At 35.6% G+C, this 18377-nt stretch overlaps 3 protein-coding genes across 3 annotated transcripts; 1 reads left to right on the forward strand and 2 right to left on the reverse strand.

Annotated features, from left to right (window-relative positions):
• Positions 1–540: 540 nt before the first annotated feature.
• On the reverse strand, positions 541–2849 carry LOC136817159 (uncharacterized). The gene is made up of 2 exons (XM_067073498.1): positions 2797–2849; positions 541–2006 (listed from the first exon to the last, which is right to left on the reverse strand). The coding sequence occupies exon 2, from the start codon at positions 1997–1999 to the stop codon at positions 953–955; it is 1047 nt and encodes a 348-aa protein (XP_066929599.1). The 5' UTR covers positions 2000–2006; positions 2797–2849; the 3' UTR covers positions 541–952.
• Positions 2850–3557: 708 nt separating this feature from the next.
• LOC136817179 (ATP-dependent DNA helicase PIF1-like) lies at positions 3558–4670 on the reverse strand. Its single transcript, XM_067073514.1, has one exon. It carries the CDS (start codon positions 4668–4670, stop codon positions 3558–3560), a length of 1113 nt encoding a protein of 370 aa, XP_066929615.1.
• A 10061-nt stretch (positions 4671–14731) lies between these two features.
• On the forward strand, positions 14732–18231 carry LOC136817160 (uncharacterized). The gene is made up of 5 exons (XM_067073499.1): positions 14732–14893; positions 16043–16355; positions 17049–17239; positions 17470–17599; positions 17898–18231. Exons 1-5 carry the CDS (start codon positions 14863–14865, stop codon positions 17941–17943), a joined length of 711 nt encoding a protein of 236 aa, XP_066929600.1. The 5' UTR covers positions 14732–14862; the 3' UTR covers positions 17944–18231.
• Positions 18232–18377: the final 146 nt, after the last annotated feature.

An 18377-nucleotide genomic window follows, 5' to 3' on the forward strand; every position in this document is an offset into this window, starting at 1 on the left:
TATTTTTTAACCTTTTTCCATAACTTGCAAAATGAATGGTGTCGTGGTTCCCATAACAGCCTGTTATAATGCCTCAAAGAAAGATTTGAAGATTCAAAGGAAAAACAAATGGAGTGAAATCCCCAAGACCTGTCTGTGATTTTAGAGATTTCTTTAAAATAGTTAGGGCTTTATTGGTGAGAAAAATACTCTGACAAAAAGTTGCATTTTAAATTTTGATAACTTTTTCTAACTATAAATGGTAAAAGCAAAATCAAAAGTTTTCCATCGTATCATAAAAATAAAATAAATGTAGCTAGGTTAAAAATCTAAAACAGCTTTCATAAATGCAAAAAGTAAAATCTTGGTAGACATATTATCTGTACAGGGCTTTTGAGTTTTAAATATCTTGGTTCAAAAATTTTTAAAAGTTTTTATTTAAAATATATGAAGCAACTTCTTACTGTACAGGGTTTTAAGTTTTAAAAATATAGGTTAAAATGATGTCAAAAAGCTTTAAAATATATATAACTAAAGTAAACTAGTTAAAAAAATGTCAAGAGTTTGTTATAAATGTGTAAAATGAATCTTTATATAAACTCGTACTGTACAGGGTTTTTCAGTTTTATATATCTAAGTTCAAAATGTCTAAAAATCTTTTTTTTAATAAAATATTAACAAAACTATCAAGGGTTAACTCTTCAAATGTCTAGGTAAAATAAAATGTCAAGAACTGTTTAAATGTACAAAAAAATCCTAAAAAGCTGAAGAAAAGCAAACATCCTCCAATATTCAAATGTGCACCTTTAGGTTGACTAGTGTACTACAAATGTCAATTTTAAAAGACAACTTGAAGCAAAGCCAAAGTACAGTCACTTCAAAAATGTTATGTTTTCAAAAAGTAAACAAAGAAATTAAACGAAACTAAAAGAATATCAACTATATAAGTGAAAACCCACTAAAATATAAATTGTCACTTTTGTTTTGCAGCAGTTTTAACAATTTCAAGATTTCCTGATCCACTGGTGTCTTGATCTGCTAGTTTGATAATAGTGATTTCGTTTGACTCTACAACATAGGTTACATCAACAAATTTTCCAAGAAGGAAATCTGAAATTTCTTCTTCTCCAAATAAAGTGTAATTCCACACTTCACTGTGGAGTATCAAATTCAAATGGTCGACTCCAAGAATAACCTTTTTTGACACTGATTCGACGGGCTGAATTGAATTGCATGGAACGCACCTGAATTTATGCGAGGTTAGGGCATGTTGAACCAATCTTGTACAAATGGAACATCTGGACCCACAAGTGAAGTCTTTCATAAATTTTATTTTGCCTTTAATGGTGTCAGTTGGCTTGATTGGTGTCTTGCGGAGTTTTTCATACAGCACTTTAAATTTTTTGTCTGGATTGTTCGCTGTTATTGTAGAGTTGGAATTTGTTGTAAGAGTCAGTATCCCGTTTCGTTCTTTTATGGCTACATTTTTCATTTCGAAACAGCTGTCACTGTTTTTAACGAAGATCTCTATGTTGGATGACCAAATTGAGATTGGCATTTGACCGGTTGAGTCAGCAAATATTCCCTCCAGGAGTTCAAAACCACCACGATTTACCACTTTCTTGTCATGAGTAACGACACCTCTTACGGTTACAGAGTTGTCCATAGGATCAAACGGCTGAGATGCTATTTCATTAACAGTTTTCTTGGGTGCTGATTTCAATTCATGTCGCTCAAATGACATACTACCTGGCGCGATAACTTCAATGGTGGAATGATCATCAAAGATGATTTCCGCAAAGTTTGGATTATCAGGAACAACCTCTTTAACGTTTCGCAGTGTTATTGCTTTCCCAGAACTTTCAAGCGATTTAAATTCTGGACACGAGTCAGTGTTGAAACATATACCACGTCTCAGTGATTGATTTGAAGATGTTTGCATTTTAAAATTAATATGTTTTCTTTTCATAGGGCTTGTTTGGTTGATGTAACATGTTATTGATTTGCGCTTTGATGCCATTTTGTTTCTAAAATTAAAAAAAAGACAGCTGCTTTAAACTCATGAAGAGAAAAGTGTGATATATCTCTAACTTTATTTTATAGAAGTCTGGATCCCTTACAAAATATGGTTGAAAGGTTAAATATAGCTCATTGCAACAATTGTTGGTACGTAAATTGGGAAATTGTGGTAAATCCTATCATTGAACTTATATGAAAGATAGCTTCGAGGCAACAAAACAGGATTTGGATAGATAATTCAGAACAGGGTTCCCTGCAGTTCCCCAGAAGTATTTTCCCTGACAAAAGTACTGAAAAAGTGTAGTTTTTCCTGACATCAAGGTGAAAATAGACTTTTTTCTTTGACCGATATCAGTAATATTTATACTATTTGAGGGCCAACCATCATGGTTAAGCCTGACAAGGAAAATTTAAAAAAAATAGGGATTCCAAGATTGGCAACAAACCGTCAATTTCAAAGGATTCTGGAAAGAAATTCCCTGAACTTTCGTGAAAATAACCCTCTTTCCTGGTTTTCCCTGACTGTTGGCACTATGAAATCAAAAAGTGGTCACTTTCAGAAAGAATCACTTTTTTCACAAAAAGTGCAAAAAGAATAACATAAAAAGAATAACTTTTCAAAAAAGTGCCAAAAGAAACACTTTTTGATTTCACAAGAGTGGGAACCCTACAGAAAATCCACTGAAACCTTAGTTTACTAGCAACAGAAATAAAACATGTTATAACTAAATGGGTTTACTAGGATTAAACGATTATCAGTGAAAGTAATCTTAGAAAAAGTAATTGAAAGATAATTACCGATTGATTTCTCTGACTTTGCATTCGTAGTTTGTGAGTGAAAGGCCATTTGATCTTCGTGAATCCTTTCATATCTCGAAATTTGGCGTTGGGCACATTTGATATCAGGTACATCACGCCCGCTACGCAATGGGCGTGCGGCGGATGGATGGCGGGCGTAAAATAGTGGTGCGAGCGCCGGGCGGCAGGACACGCTACCTGAGGATTCATGCTGATAAATTGTTAATACTAGCAAGTAGCTTTCACTATGATAATTTAAGTCGTTATATTAATGAGCCAGAAATATGAGTAGAGGTGGTGGTGGGTTGGTTAGAGAAACTCCGTAATAATAATAAAAATAACAATAATAATAATAATGGTTTTATTCGAATAAGGCTTTGAATTTTATTTGAATTGCATCATGGTCTGAAAAATATATACTATGTATGGAAGTTCGAGTTCCAAATTCTGTTTTTAAATCTTTATGGACGTAAACATGGTCGATCAATGAACCGGAAATATGAGTAGGTTCTTTAACAATCATCTCGTACTCTTCTTCTAGGTATTCTTTTAAAAAGCTACTTTCCGCAGTATAATAGTTTTTGTTAAAGTCTCCGAGAATGATATGGGTTTTTTCAACTATGTCCCGTAAATGCCGAATTTTGTAAAGAAAATGATCATTTTCAAGATTTTGTTGACGATATAGAAGAATAATATTAAGTGGAAAATTTACCATGGAATGTTTAAAACTGTATAAAGTGGCACCAGGGATGTGTGGGCATCTAGTAACCGGATTTGATTTTTATTGTATGCAGCAGCAGTATTAGAAATATGTGTTCATCATAATTGTTTGTATGTAATGATAAAGGTGTTAATATATTTTCAACTTCTTCAGAGTTATTTGCTAGTTGAGTTTCTGTCATAAATATTAAACCACTTTCAGAAATTGATCTATCATGCTTTATATCAATGGCATGTTTCTTTAGTGAACGTACATTCAAAAGTGAAATCTTGAGTCCATTCTCATTAAGCAGTTCTTCATCAGTTGTAGTTTTCAAACTCAAATTTTCTCTCATGTAGTTATATTCCTCTGTGGCTTTAGTGTCACATCTTATTGCTTTTGTATTAAATTTCCCCATTAGGTATAAACCCTGCAATGAAGTAACACGGCTTAAGGCTACATAAACTTGACCAGCATTAAAATATCTTTGGCCGTATAAATCAAAATTGAAAACAATTTTTGAAAACGTCTGTCCTTGAACTTTATGTACGGTACATGCCCACGCTAGCATTAGTGGAAATTGAATTCGTTTGATTGAAGGGCGATGTCTACCTGGTTTAACACCAAACTCTTTCTCTATTTTTTCTATCGGCACTAGGTTATTCTCGCGTCCATAAGTATCGTTAGTTTTCGCTTTTGTACCTATATCATCTTCATCCATTCTTAGATAAATGTATGTCACTTTCCTCTCGAGGTTTAACTTTATATATTGTATAGTACCCATTTGACCATTGCAAAGCTTATCCTCGACATCGATATTTGAAGTTATCATTACCTTTGCACCAAGTTTAAAAGTGAACTTATGGGCTAGACCTCCAGTTTGCATTTGACTTCGTTTTAATGCATTAGCCTTATCTTCTGGACTTATTTTGTCGGGAAATTTATCTATTGAGTCTACTTTTACTTCTTCGCCGGGTAACTCACTCAATTTTAGCATGTTGTGATCATTAACTGGTTGGTTTTCAGCCCACAAATGTACGGCATCCTTAGGGTATTCAGGATGGTCTTTATTAACGATTCTTTCCTTTAAGATATCAATATTGTTTTCATCGACGACGCCTATTCTAATGTTATTGAGTATATCTATAAAAACCTGGTCGCCTCGTTGTCTCATAACCTCCGTGAGCTCGACTATTTTGAAATGTCTCCAGCAATGATCAATATTCAAAAGGGCATCCGGAAAAAGTGAAAATATTGTACCACCTTTGATTGGAGGTAATTGATAAAAATCTCCACAAGTTATTATTGAAATACCAGCAAATGGAACGTTCTCAGTGCATTCAAAGATATTGCAAAGTCTTTGATGAATATGTAATAGACGATACTTTGAAACCATTGAAATTTCATCAATAATAATGACCTGTAGTTCTGAAAGCCGCTTTTGAAGGCTTGAACGGACACTGTCGTGGAGTTTATTTATATGTTTACTAAACTCATAGCCAGGGGTAAGCTAAATACAGAATTAATAGTTGAACCGGCTACATTCACTGCGGCCACACCCGTCGGTGCCATGGTAAGTAACCGCTCTTTTGAGGCATCTCTTGATCCATAAGATAACGCTTTCTGCAAATAATACTTGATCGTATTTAAAGTGTACGATTTTCCACAACCTGCACTACCAGTTAGAAAGATATAAAACGGATCGGGCTTCGTAGCAGTACTTGTTCGTAAGTTTTGCGAGGTCTTTTTAGACCATTTTACAATGTAGTCAAACATTTCCCGCTGTTTTTCATTGAGGGATCGTATTCTCCTACTTAGTTCATTATCAGATATTAAAGGTTCTATTGGCTGAATAGGTGCTCCACCACTATAAACATTTTCAGTGTTTTCTTCATTATCCAATTCTTCTCCGCTTGCATAATTTCTTTCTTCTTCTCTTACGTCATCATTTTCCTGCTCACCGTAAATGTCAAATCCTCTAACATTTTCGCGAAAATTTAGCATGGCACCATCTACGGCATCGGCATAGGGTTCAAAAATTGCTTTATTTCTGTTGACAATTTCAATAACTTCGGGTGAGAACAATTTCTCAGTAAATGATCCTGAAGGTGTATTTTTGAGCTCTTCTTCGTTTCTAAAAGGATAAAACATGAAAAGTAGATGATGCGCGTGATGTTCGGGTTTTTTCTCTTTACTTGGTACATGATACCGTAAAACAGATTTATTTTTTCGTAATTTCAAACGCTCTTTACTTGACATCAAAGGTACCGAGTTGGGCAGTGCTAGGTCTGCAGCTTCAGCTGGGTCTAATTCGTCGAGAATTTCTGGTTGATAGTCATTCTCAATTTCTTTCTTTTTAGGTTCTAAATAGTAGTTCGACAAAAATTGAGCGTAACATAAGGCGTCCATTGCAGCATATCTACCATTTTTGAAAGCTCTGTTCGGTCTATCTATATATCGGTCCAGCATATTCTTTTTAAAAACATTTGTATCATCATCATCCATATTTAAAATTTCTTCTTCGCTTTTGCATACACGATAACGATTTTCTGGCAAGTTACTGTTTGCAAAAATTACACCTGGTGAGGTTTTTCTCAGCCAAATTTCTGGAAGTATTATTGCCACAGCTTCTTGAATTGACATTTCTCTTGACGTTCGGTATGCTCTTGACACAGATTTCATTTTTTCTCTAAGGGTATGATTTGAATTCATAGCCTCCTTTGCCGCCTGCTTCATAGCTTCAGTAGTTTGATCTTCAGATTTTGAATATAAGCACACATGTAAGATACTGCTTTATGATAATCCATGACAGGCTGTATATCTAGATTTCCTCTCCATGCTAGTAAACCTTCTTCGAAGTAGTTATTTATGAAACATGCAGCTGGGGAGCGCTTGTAGTGTATTTGAAATCCCGTATCAGTTGAAATAGCCAGATTTTTGTAATAAACATCTTTCGGTATTCCTAGCTCATTTAAGATTTCATCGATTGATTTCGGTTCTTTGTAGTTATCCTTTAAAGGATCAAGTGTGTTATTGTATCTTGGGTCAAAATGATCGTCAATGTATTCTTTAACCGGGGACAAAATAGTTTTTCTTTCTTTTAATATCTCATCTCTGTTGCTAACGCTAGGGTCAATAGGCTTGGCAATGATAGTTCTTTCAGTAAAAAACCTTCCAAAGTGATATCTGCATGGTTGGTTTTTGTATTTCCGACAGGATTTCGAATGTCTATGAACTTGATATGTTGTCACTAATTTATATAACTCACTCTCCTTATCCTCTGGTAGATCGCATTTAACAACTCTGTCAATAAAATCTCGATATTCATCTATATTTTCGTGTGTTAATGTTGGAGCTCCTTCTATCCATGCAAGACAGTGAATATGGGGACTACCACGAGCTTGAAATTCTACCCTGATAGAATAATGTTTAAGTGTACCTCCCAGAGTGTCTTTCGCCAAAATAGTTTTGAAAAAACATTCAACGCGATATTGGAAATGTCTCGCCATTAAAACTGGATTAGACTGAAGAATTTCTGTTCGTTCCTTGTAGGTCAAATTTTTTATTTCTTCCTCTGTCATTTCATTACCCTTTATCTTTTGAATGATCTCAATTATTTCAGGCCATCTCAAATCAGCGCAAGAAAAGCTCATGAACCAGGTTGGTAGACCTAATTGTTTTACCATAGCAAGCGTTTCATATAAACCTTTTCCAGTAAGCTGGAGTTCCTTTCAAATTATTCATGAATCTAAAAGCGTCATCATTAGCTATTAGATTAGATATTGTTTCTTTGAAATTCTGTGACAAACGACCAGCAGTTAATCCCTCAGTTTGAATCTTCTTCAAGGCTGTGTTTATGCTGCTATTCAAATTCAAATGTTGCATTACAGACTGTGCGTAAAATATATAGTCCGAATCTGAGGAGAACTTTTGAGTATAATTTAGTAACCTCTGATTAAAATACTTGCATGGAGTTAATTTGATATCGCGTTTATAGGTATATCCAAATTTACCTGTAGGAAATAAATAAGGATGTGCAAGTATTTCACATTGTTCATCGCAAATAATTGGCAAAGGTTCTTTATCTTCCCCAGGCGCTATGGTGACATTTGAGTCATCAATAATATGATGAGCTAATTCTGGCACAAAAACAGTTTCGGAAGCTGGAATTCGGAAACGATCTAATGGGTTATCATTCTCTTCGACATTATCATTTTTGTCTACGTGCTCTGAATCTTCTTCATTAACGAAATCATTACTTTCGTCATCATCTTCATTATTGATCATATTTATCCAAAATCTTGGAATATCGTCGACATTTATCTCAATGTCAGAATACAAAGGATTGTTATTTTTTAAGTACATCAAAATTTCTCTTATGAATTGGGGTCTAACTGGTTCAAAGTACACATTCGATTTGAAGCTCAATTTCTTTTTTAAAGCAACTCGCACTACACCGTTATTATCCATACCACGTGGTAGAATGTTACAAATATCATCAGCTTTAATAGGTACATTACAGATAGCTCCTTTCATTTTTGGCGCTTGACCTTTACTCATTATTGTTATTCTCTTAAACAAAAGGCGTTTTGCTATGATGACACGTTCCAGTTTTCTGATATCCGAGAATCTTTCTGGTAGATCAATGATTTGCAAGTCGTTAACCACAGCTTGACAAGGAATGTTATTTTTAGCTAGCTTTTTATTACATGTGTTACAAATGTATTCTTTCCCATCGAAACTAAGAACGCGATATTGAAAAACCTCTCCGTCTACACCACGATATTTGTTCTCGTCAAATAAATTGACAGTTACTTTATACAGGAGTCTGTTGCAAATGACGCAAATATAAAACGGGCCTTGTCGTATTTCCGTTCTAAATTTTTCTATTTTAGTCGCACATGTCCTACCTCTTGCTCTGTTAGTGGATCTTCGTGTCCTCTGTCTTTTCTGGTTAACTGATTTTTTCTCAGGTGTGAGATTTGCGCGCATTTTTGCCATTCTTTCACGTTCTTTTTTATTGGTGACTGTTTTTTTCTCAGGTGTGAGATTTGCGCGCATTTTTGCCATTCTTTCACGTTCTTTTTTATTGGTGACTGTTTTTTCTCAGGTGTGAGATTTGCACGCATATTGGCCATACTTTCACGAGATTTTTCATTGATGACTGATTTTTTCTCAGGTGTAAGATTTGCGCGCATATCGGCCATTTTTTCTCGAGAATTTTCATTATTTGTAGTTATTTTCTCAGGTGAGAAGTTGCGCGAAATTTAGACATTCTTGATCTGCTATGTTCGTTTATCTTAGATTTTTTTTCAGGAGTCTGGTATGCACTAGGAATGCTTGAGGCTGTGCGTTTCTAAACCTAATCACGTTACGAAAAAAGGTTCTCAGATTTTGAAGAGAATCAACGGTAACGTTAACCTTCACATATTGAATTTCAATACCTTCAAACTCCTTGGAAACTGATCAACATGGTACGCCGTTAAGTAGTTTTCAAGGTCAAATTTAGTCTGGAATACAAGCAAAACCGCCGTCCCTGTGCTTCCACCAAACATACCTTCCTCGTTTCGACTATGGGAATCAAATAGATAGTAAGAAGATTTATAGAATATGAAAGCCCTACTCGTTGAGCCCGCTAATATTATCCCGCTATTGTAGCCAGCCGGTATATCAATGAAATTTCGACTTTCCGAAGACAAAGACGAAACATTAGGAACTGTTCGTTCAAACTCGATTTTTGTATTTTCTATCTGAATTTGAAGGGGCAACTCACGGAGATCTAAAAATGTATCGACATATCCGAAACTAGAGTACAAATCATTACCGGTATTAAGAATAGCGTCTAAATCGTTTTGTGTCCAGTAAGTGAGCGATTTTACGTTTGAATAAACAATTGCTGAGAGAGACATAAATGTACATTGGGAGCCTGCAGTCCTACCGAAAATAACGGCATTGCCTTGGTGGGTCGATGCTTTTACTACCTTAAATATTGTAACTGGGCCTGGATTATGTTCTACATCACCCGATCGAAGAAGCATAATAAAAATATATAAAGCAATGGCTAAAAAGGGTAAGGGCTTAAATAATCGTGAAACCCCGTTGCTTGAAATAGTAGAGTTGACTACTAAATGACGATAAATTGAGCGGAGATCATATTGCCTTGTCCCGTTAAAGTTGCCGATTGAACTACGGTATGCTTCGATTGATATCATGTTTTGAAAAGGGGAATGTAAAAAAATGATAAATACGTCAGTTTCAAATATAATGTATATTTATTTTAATAGCCTATTGTTTTTTAACAAGTTAAAAAAAGCTGAGCAAGTAAGTGGTAAACAATGAAATGTCAAAAAAATCATAAATACCGGGTTAGCCAATGAAACACAAGTTAATTGAATCAAGTGAACTATGTAGAATCAAGTGAGCCGAGTAATATCAAGTTAGCCGAGTAATATCAAGTTAGCCGAGTAATATCAAGTTAGCCGAGTAATATCAAGTTAGCCGAGTAGTATCAAGTGAGCCGAGTAATATCAAGTGAGCCGAGTAATATCAAGTGAGCCGAGTAATATCAAGTGAGCCGAGAGTGAGCCGAGTAATATCAATTGAGCCTAGTAAAACCAAATAAACTGAGTAAAACAAAGTATTCGAAGTGTATTCTGGTGAGCCAAGTGAATAGAGGGGAATCCTTTAAATCTGAGTTAACTGTGTAAATCCAAGTTAGCTTTTTATAACCAAGCTATCTAATGTAAATCCAGATTGACCAGAGTAGTAGCTATACACTGAATGATGTGGACTTCATGAACCCTGAAAAATAAAAACAAAAACGAAATTACCCAAACAGTCACGTTCAACTGGAGTATACTACCATGTTCATAAATCGTAAAGCTCAGGAAGACACTTGCTTTTTGTTGAAAATTGAGGCATGCAAGCATTTATAGGTCACAATTTTTTCGCACAACATAAAGAACCCGAGATGAAATCTGATCATGATGTTTTACAAATACAAGTGAAAATCTCATTTCCAAGCTACCTTAAAGGGATAACCAGATAAAAAATAAAATTCAGCCCAAAGATTCCTTCCATAGTCCTTAGCAAACCAAATTTTACAGGCTACTTGTTTTTCAAAGTCGAAATATTTAGGTTTGTAATTTTTAATTTCTGCTGGAAAAACAGAAGAATTTCAACGTGAGGTACGTGTGAGGTACGAAAAACTGAGATTTCTAATTGTCATATCTTGACTCTGGAATGTTATTTCTCTAAATATTTGGAGGGCTTACTAAGGACCATGGAAAGAATCTTTTAGCCAATTTTCATATTTTATCTTGTTATCCCTTTAAAAGTTTCAAAAAGGACAAAAAATTACGAATCAAAAAAGAAATCCTTCTCTAGACTATAGCCAACAATGGCCTTCTCTTTACCACGTTTCCCCCAGCCTCACAAAGATTTTGCAGTAAATGGTAATACACAACTTGATTTTTCACTTAAGTCATTAGGTTACCAAGCCTTTTAATGATAAATCCTGAAGAAAATCAAATTCAAACTCACCTTAAGATTGGGTATCAATCAATCAGTGGGAACCAATCCGTCTGGATATGATGTACGATAACAGTCTTGATGTATATGGATGATAGATGGTCCAAAACTGTACAAAAAGAAAAACAAATATGATTCTTATTAACAAAAAGTACAATCATTAGGCATGACCTGGAGTAATACCTTTAAGGGAACATTTTTTGCCGAGAGAACTTATTTTGGCAAACAACTGAAGTCAGCAAAAATGTGAATAAATATATTATAAATTTTGATAAGAACTTATTTTGGCGAATGGCCAGGCAAATCTTCCCTTTCTATTACCTTTTTTAAATGATTGACGACAAGAATCAATTTTGGTTAGAACTGAAATTAGTGAATTTCAAGTTTTTGCTACCCCAAGTAGAATTTTTTTCTTCATTTTGACCAGACAATCTCAATCGAACGGAATTGAAATTCGATTGTCGAACGCAAACAAATCTCAATCCAACGGCAGAATTTCAGGTAATATTTGATTCGTTCGATTGAGATTTTCGATTAATTTAAAGCAGACGCCAAACGACCTGCGCTGCACTTTTTGTAAGTGGAATTGCCTGATTCTTACCCCTCCTACCTAGCCATCAATTTGAGAGAATTAACCTTGCAGAGTTTTTGTATTTCGCAGAGTGTCTTGTTGCAAACGGCCAATCAATTTTAATCGTTTGATTGCGTTCGATCTGGTTCGATCATTGGTTCCGTTCGACTGAGATCATTGGTTTCGAGTATCGACCGACCGACGTAATCGATAGAATAGCTGTTTTCAAAATAAAAGCTGACACCAAACGACCCAATAGTGACCGGCGCTGCACTTTTTGTATAAGTGGAATTGCCTGATTCTTTCCCCCTCCTACCTAGCCCTTAATTTGAGAATTAACCTTGCAGAGTTTTTGTATTTCGCAGAGTGTCTTGTTGCAAAAGGACAATCAATTTTAATCGTTTGATTGCGTTCGATCTGGTTCGGCCATTGGTTCCGTTCGACTGAGATCATTGGTTTCGAGTATCGACCGACCGACGTAATCGATAGAATAGCTGTTTTCAAAATAAAGGCAGACACCAAACAACCCAATAGTGACCGGCGCTGCACTTTTTGTATAAGTGGAATTGCCTGATTCTTTCCCCCTCCTACCTAGCCCTTAATTTGAGAATTAACCTTGCAGATTTTTTGTATTTCGCAGCAGAGTGTCTTGTTGCAAAAGGTCAATATTCTTATGATACTACTGGAGCACACAATAGAGATTTACCTTTATGAATGGCAGCAGCAGTCAGTGACAGTAAAATCTTGATTTATCTATCTTCTTACTTCTTGAACTCTTTACTTCTCAGTCTTTGAGAGAAAAAGAGATCACGCTGAACACTCCACGTTGACTTGAAGATAGTCTATGTAGGTGGTAGACTATACGAAATACAGACAATAACAAGATACAGTCTTCAGCCATATATCAACATATGGCTTTGTTCGGCTTTGCTAGAGGATAGATAATTGTATGCTAGCCGACAGACAAAATTGACTATGACGATCCCTGTCGATCCCTCTACATTATAGCGCTATGACGATCCCTGTCAATCCCTCTACATTATAGCGCTAAGTTTAGCCTGGAAAATATATGTACTCTCGCGGAACACCGCCTAATTGCTTTGCGTAACTAACTAACAAACGTACGGGCACTGTGCAGATGAAAGGCCCACTACGCTGCGCTGCTGGGCCAAAAAGAGTGATGTGTTTGTAAAAACGAAAGTGAAAGTGCGTTTGAATAAAGCGCGGTGTATTTTTGTCACGAAAAATTGCGCCTTGAGTTGACTTTATGTACCACCACTCTACCACCCGCATTTATAACAAACCGCATACATGAGCCCCCCCCCCCCCCCCCCAGCGGTTTGCGTGATGGCGTGATTGGGACTTTTTTCTTGCGTGATGGCGTGATTAGAGATTTTTTTTGGCGTGATTGCGTGATCAAGGTTTTGGCGTGATGCGTGATAAGGCAAAAAATTTGAGGCGTGATGCGTGATTTTAGCGAGTACCTCACTAAAAACCGGGATTTTTCATCTATCGTTTATTGCGTAAAAAAACGCGGGTGACGTCTAGTATAGGCTAGCGTGATTTGGGCTATTTTTGGCTATTTTTTTGCGTGATGACAAATTTTAGCGATTTTCGTGATGCGTGATGGAGAAATTTTTTTGCGTGATGGCGTGATTAGGGGTGCCGCTTGGGGGTCTCATACATGTATACCCTGAGTATCAGAGGTTAAGTTTTCAAAGAATATATTAACCTCTGAAGACCAATAATAGAAATTTTATCGCGCATGTGTCAATCTAATCACTGTAGAAAGAATCAAAGATGAAGAGCAAATATTACCTTAATAATGTCTAGCAGACTGTATCAGTTTAGTATGATATCAGTATGCAGTTTACTATTTACGAATTCCCCAGAAACCTCTAAGTGTAATTGATCTTTTACATGATGATCCCCAAATGTATAACAGTAATTACTAAACTATTAATTATGGAAATGTCACTTTAACTGAATCGAAATAATGACAGACTTTGTGTTATGATTCTCTATCACTGACTCTTTTTAAAAAGCACTGATGATATTTTTTAGTTGTGTTTTCAACCACGGGAATAAAAATACCAACTTTGAACTTCATCCAAGATCTTGGATGGTCGTCATGGTTACTTTTGTCTTCGTTGATTGCGCGCTGATTGAATCTCGATTCGTCGGCACAGCGTCGATATATGATTTCGACCTGTGCTTTTCACGGTACATACTGTAGTGTAGTGGTTTGATCAAATTGACGTATCCGCTAATCAATCTCTTATGCAGAACCACTTCCACTAACTTTTGGTTTTAGTTTTCACTGGCTGTAAGGAAGATTATCGGGACCGGATGGCCGCTTTGACGTTGGTCATAATTTGCCCGCTCTCTGTTTGTCAGATTTGTGCCGACAGTACCAGCAGCTTGGTGCAGAAAAAAGGACGGTGTGGTTTGACCGGCATGGTCCCTCTGGGGAGAGCAGACGGGGGTACTTGGGTTGAAGAAGGTCGTTTATGTGCGGAACAGACCTCTCAAAAGCGACCATTTTAGATTAGAGACTAAATTTCTGGGAAAAAGTCACCCATAGCCTAAGAGAGACGATTTTCAAATAATATTTCCTTAGAGAGTGATTCTTTTGACAATTTCATGTTTTTTTTACCCTTAAATAGACCAAAAATGTGAGAAATACCGACCCCTACCTTGACCTTTTGTTGTTTTGTAATTCTTTGAGGGTCTTGGGAAGGTAAAAAATAATCGAACCATTACCACCCGCACCTATATCTTTTACCTAAGTAATACGTGGCAGTTTATGCTTGCCGAAGATAATGTTGTAGTGTAGATCTGGTTCTAGAATCATCTAAGTTAAAAATAAGAAAATATTCTAAAAATAAGGTGACGAAAGTTTTCTTTCGTAAGCTTGATGTTTGGTTTGGTTTATTAAACGCACCAATGAGGAAAATAGATTGGAATTAATTAAAAGTCAATGATGTCACTCTGCATGATATAAGATGATGCTGTTTATTAAATTGCTTAAGTATTATAGTGACGAGATATAGCACCAAAGAGAGACGGAGTGCAAAATCGTCAACGAATACTTTTGACAACAAATAAACATGTCTCGTGATTTAAACTGACAGTGCAATCAATAAGAAATTTTCAAAGAGGTTTCAAACAAGCTTAAACAAGAAAGGTTCGAGCAAGGAAGTAAAAAGCTTGTGTTTTTATTGCCCTCAATTTACAAGTGAGATTTAATCTTTCGACGAATAAGATGTTGTTGGAAGCTCTCTTCATTACGACAAGTAAGATGTTGGTTCTCTTACTACTTTGCAACTATATGTCCTAGTACTATCATTATTCAACTTTTGTTTTTTTTCTTCTACACTGCATTGTCCAACCTCGTCCCCGTGTATCCCAGGCTTTATTTACATTACTGATTGACGCCAGAGAATTATATCATGAACATATAAACGACTGGACATCTACCTTTTATTGTCTCTTTGAAGCGAGCTTCGTTGCCGCCTGTATTTCAAAATTGGTATGAAAAATCCGACAATATTCCGTCATAATTTTATTTCTTTGAATTATTTAGGTAAAAGATTGATAGAGCTTGAACATTACTCCTAATGCACAAAAAAATTATTTTCAATTTTTTTCACAAGTTTGTAACATATTTTATCAACATTTTCAACTCTAAAATGCAGAATTTCAACTGCGTGTATACTTTTGAATCCCTTTTGTCACTCCAATAATTTTTTTTATGACTTGAAAAAAATAGCTTGCCAAAGTTTAGAGCCTGTGTTATAAGAATATCGAAATTAGAATGCGACACTCTCTAAAATTATTAGACACTTTTAAGTCAAAATTTAGAAATATTAGTCGGAGTTTTGACAAGCTGACGATGATTTTGCCTCTGTTATCTTTGTTATGATATAGATAAAAGACTTGAGAAGAGTAGAGCAACAGAGACTTTTGTCGAAGTTTTGACGTTGTTAGCAAGGTACTCCCAAGTGGTATATCATCAAAATCTATTGTTTCATTTTATGCTTTTAACGAGGCGGCAACGAAGCTAGCAGCCCTTTCTACAAAAAGACAAAGGAGATGGATGTCCAGTCGTTTATATGTTCATGATTATATCTAGCGCAGTAACACCATCAAAAAGCTGATAAATACGCAGGGAACGACGAGGTTGTGCATTGTCCTCATATATAAATTACGGACTTTCCTAATAAGATGTTACATTTTCATTGTGATCTAGAACAGCCCCAATATCTCTCAGCAATATAGACTGGTTTTCTAGCTACATTTTTTCACATGTTTGTGTATATGTGTTGAACGAATTCTTTCAATTTCAATGTATGTACCTCAAAAAACTAAACATGGCAAATAAAAAATTCCCAAACATACTAAACTCCAACCGTGATTTATCTGTTTCTTTCAATGTATTTTAGTTGTCAGTGCTCAGGGTGGTGTATTCGTTCGAAAGGAGGCTGACCTCTGGGTATATCGTGGATATGGTCCAGCATGCTCTGAGGGAATCAACAAAATACGAGCAGCTTTTGGTGACGAAAACCTCACATGGGATGATGAACTGTCATTAGAAGCTGAGAACTGGGCACTAACGCAAGCCATCAATTCTCCTAATGATGATTCTAAACATGCAGATACAAAGAACGGTGAAAATACATTTCAAGCTTGGTATTCCACCGTAGAACAATTTATTGACGCCATCACTTGTGACTATCCTTTATGGGCGTGGTACCAGTAAGTCAACACTCTACCCTACACTTTTACCTGACCCTTAAGTCACTGATAATAAATCGATCCAAAGAATTTTCTCTAAAGTCTGTCCAGATATAATTGGCAGTGGAAACAAGAACGCCTGTAACTTTTGATAGTCAAATATAATTATGGAATTTTTTTTTGCTTGTTTCAGAGAATCAAAAGCGCTATATTTGAATGTATTTTTGGTTGAAAAATTCGCGATTTTTAGCGGTTAAATTTGCGATTGCAAAAATTTAGCTTTTTTTCTACTTATGCTATAACGTTCATTTTTACACCAGTAGTAGTTCAACCTTAGGTTAAGAAGTTTTTTAAATTTCAAGGCGAACAAAAAAGTCCTTCGGAAGATACGGGACCCGAAATACCCCTTGGTAGCACTTTTCTGTGAAATATCAAATCTCCAACTTATTACTGGCAAACTCGAACGGAACACTAAGTGGTGCCAGTGGCTCTGGGTACAAGATCTCCCTTGCTGGTTGAAGATACTAAATGAGTCTTCGGAACATCCAGCATCCAGGGATGTCTTGTGCAAAGAATCTGTATGGTAGTTTAAATCCTTGGCTAGAAATTGGGTTAATTTCCTGTAGCGATTTAACGAGACAGTAAATGTCCATACAACTTTATTAAAGTTAATGACAGATTCGATGGTGGAAATAATTTTTATTCACAATTTAGGGAGCGTGACCCAAAGAAGCCATCAAAAGGCTTGATCAATCAACTAGTTGGTGAAAAAGTGAAGAAATATGGGATGGGCATGGTCGTCAACACTGCAAAGAAAGTTGTGTATTTTGTCGGCCATTTTGATTACAACATGCCAATCGATCGAAAGATTTGGGATGACTATCTCAGCAAAAAGGAAAAATGGGGTAAAAATCATTTTACAAATATTACGCGTTTGATTTATAGGAACGTTTATAATTTTTGAAACCTTCGGATGTTCAGAATGTTCGAATTTTCAAAGTATGGCACTCCCTATATTCAGTATACCTAAACGTTAGATTTGTGGGGCTCGATAAGCTGAACATATTTATGCATCATTGAAAAGGAGTTTTTCAAGAGTATTTTTAAACCTTGTATCCTACCTTTTGTATTCTAGTTATTCCGAGCAGAGATCGTTTGAAGAGTAAAAAAGGTTCACTGACTCCGTCTTGTCGTGATTATAAACGAAACATTATACCGTGCAAATCTTCCTTCAGAAGAACACGATACCACCAGGATGAGGAGAGGTAGGAATAACCTATTCTCACACCCCTGTCTCACAGTTATCCAGTCAAAACCTTTTGGCCAGGAAGAAAAAGAAAATTAAGAAATATTGCATTTCGATCAACTCAGGGGGAGAGAACTTCAGTGTGTCTCATTATTCTTTTATAGTAGAATTGCAATTGAAATTCTTAACTTTGCAAGTTCTAAGCCTTAAAATGTTCTTGTTTTTAATAATTTAGCCATCAAAGCCTTGTTCTTATATAGATTGTTCTTATAAGAAACTTGTGTTGATGAAATTCACCTTTCTATCTTCATTTTTAGGCATGTCATTGTTATTGAACCAAAAAGTTTCCCAATCGTTCTCTAAATCATACACCATAGCTCAGTATGTCAACGTTATTTTTGGTATCGAGTGCAATTTTTCTCATCTTTGCTGATTTTGACAGTACACTTTGGCAAGCTTGAAAAATATACCCATAAAGATAGCGTTACCTTTATCTTTCAAAATTTAATAATGAAAATTATTAGCTCGAAAATTAGTATGTATAATTTTTCTTTCTAAAATTATTTTGTAAATTTATTGTCTAGATTTTAGTTTTAGAGTGAAAGTAAAACTAACGAAATTATCTCCTGATTTTTATTGGAGACTACAGTATCTATGAAATTTTCTCTAAGTGATTATTTTAATCCCTCGCGGATAATTTTTGGAAATGTTTTTTACTACTGTCTTAAAATAGGTTTAGAATGGTGATAAAGATAATAAAAAGTCATCAAAAGGTCTTAGCTTCGATACGTCAATCG

Source organism: Clytia hemisphaerica, unplaced genomic scaffold (assembly GCF_902728285.1).
Source record: "Clytia hemisphaerica strain Z4C2 unplaced genomic scaffold, Clytia hemisphaerica genome assembly, whole genome shotgun sequence".
Classification (NCBI taxonomy): Eukaryota; Metazoa; Cnidaria; class Hydrozoa; order Leptothecata; family Clytiidae; genus Clytia; species Clytia hemisphaerica.

What these genes read in the sequence shown, in the direction of transcription:
- LOC136817159 (XM_067073498.1), bottom strand. Translation starts at nt 1,999, where the DNA reads ATGGCATCAAAGCGCAAATCAATAACATGTTACATCAACCAAACAAGC.
- LOC136817179 (XM_067073514.1), bottom strand. Translation starts at nt 4,670, where the DNA reads ATGAGACAACGAGGCGACCAGGTTTTTATAGATATACTCAATAACATT.
- LOC136817160 (XM_067073499.1), top strand. Translation starts at nt 14,863, where the DNA reads ATGTTGTTGGAAGCTCTCTTCATTACGACAA. An exon ending in CCTTTATGGGCGTGGTACCA is followed by an intron (nt 16,356 to 17,048) that starts GTAAGTCAACAC and finishes TTCACAATTTAG; the next exon opens with GGAGCGTGACCCAAAGAAGC. An exon ending in CAGCAAAAAGGAAAAATGGG is followed by an intron (nt 17,240 to 17,469) that starts GTAAAAATCATT and finishes TTTGTATTCTAG; the next exon opens with TTATTCCGAGCAGAGATCGT.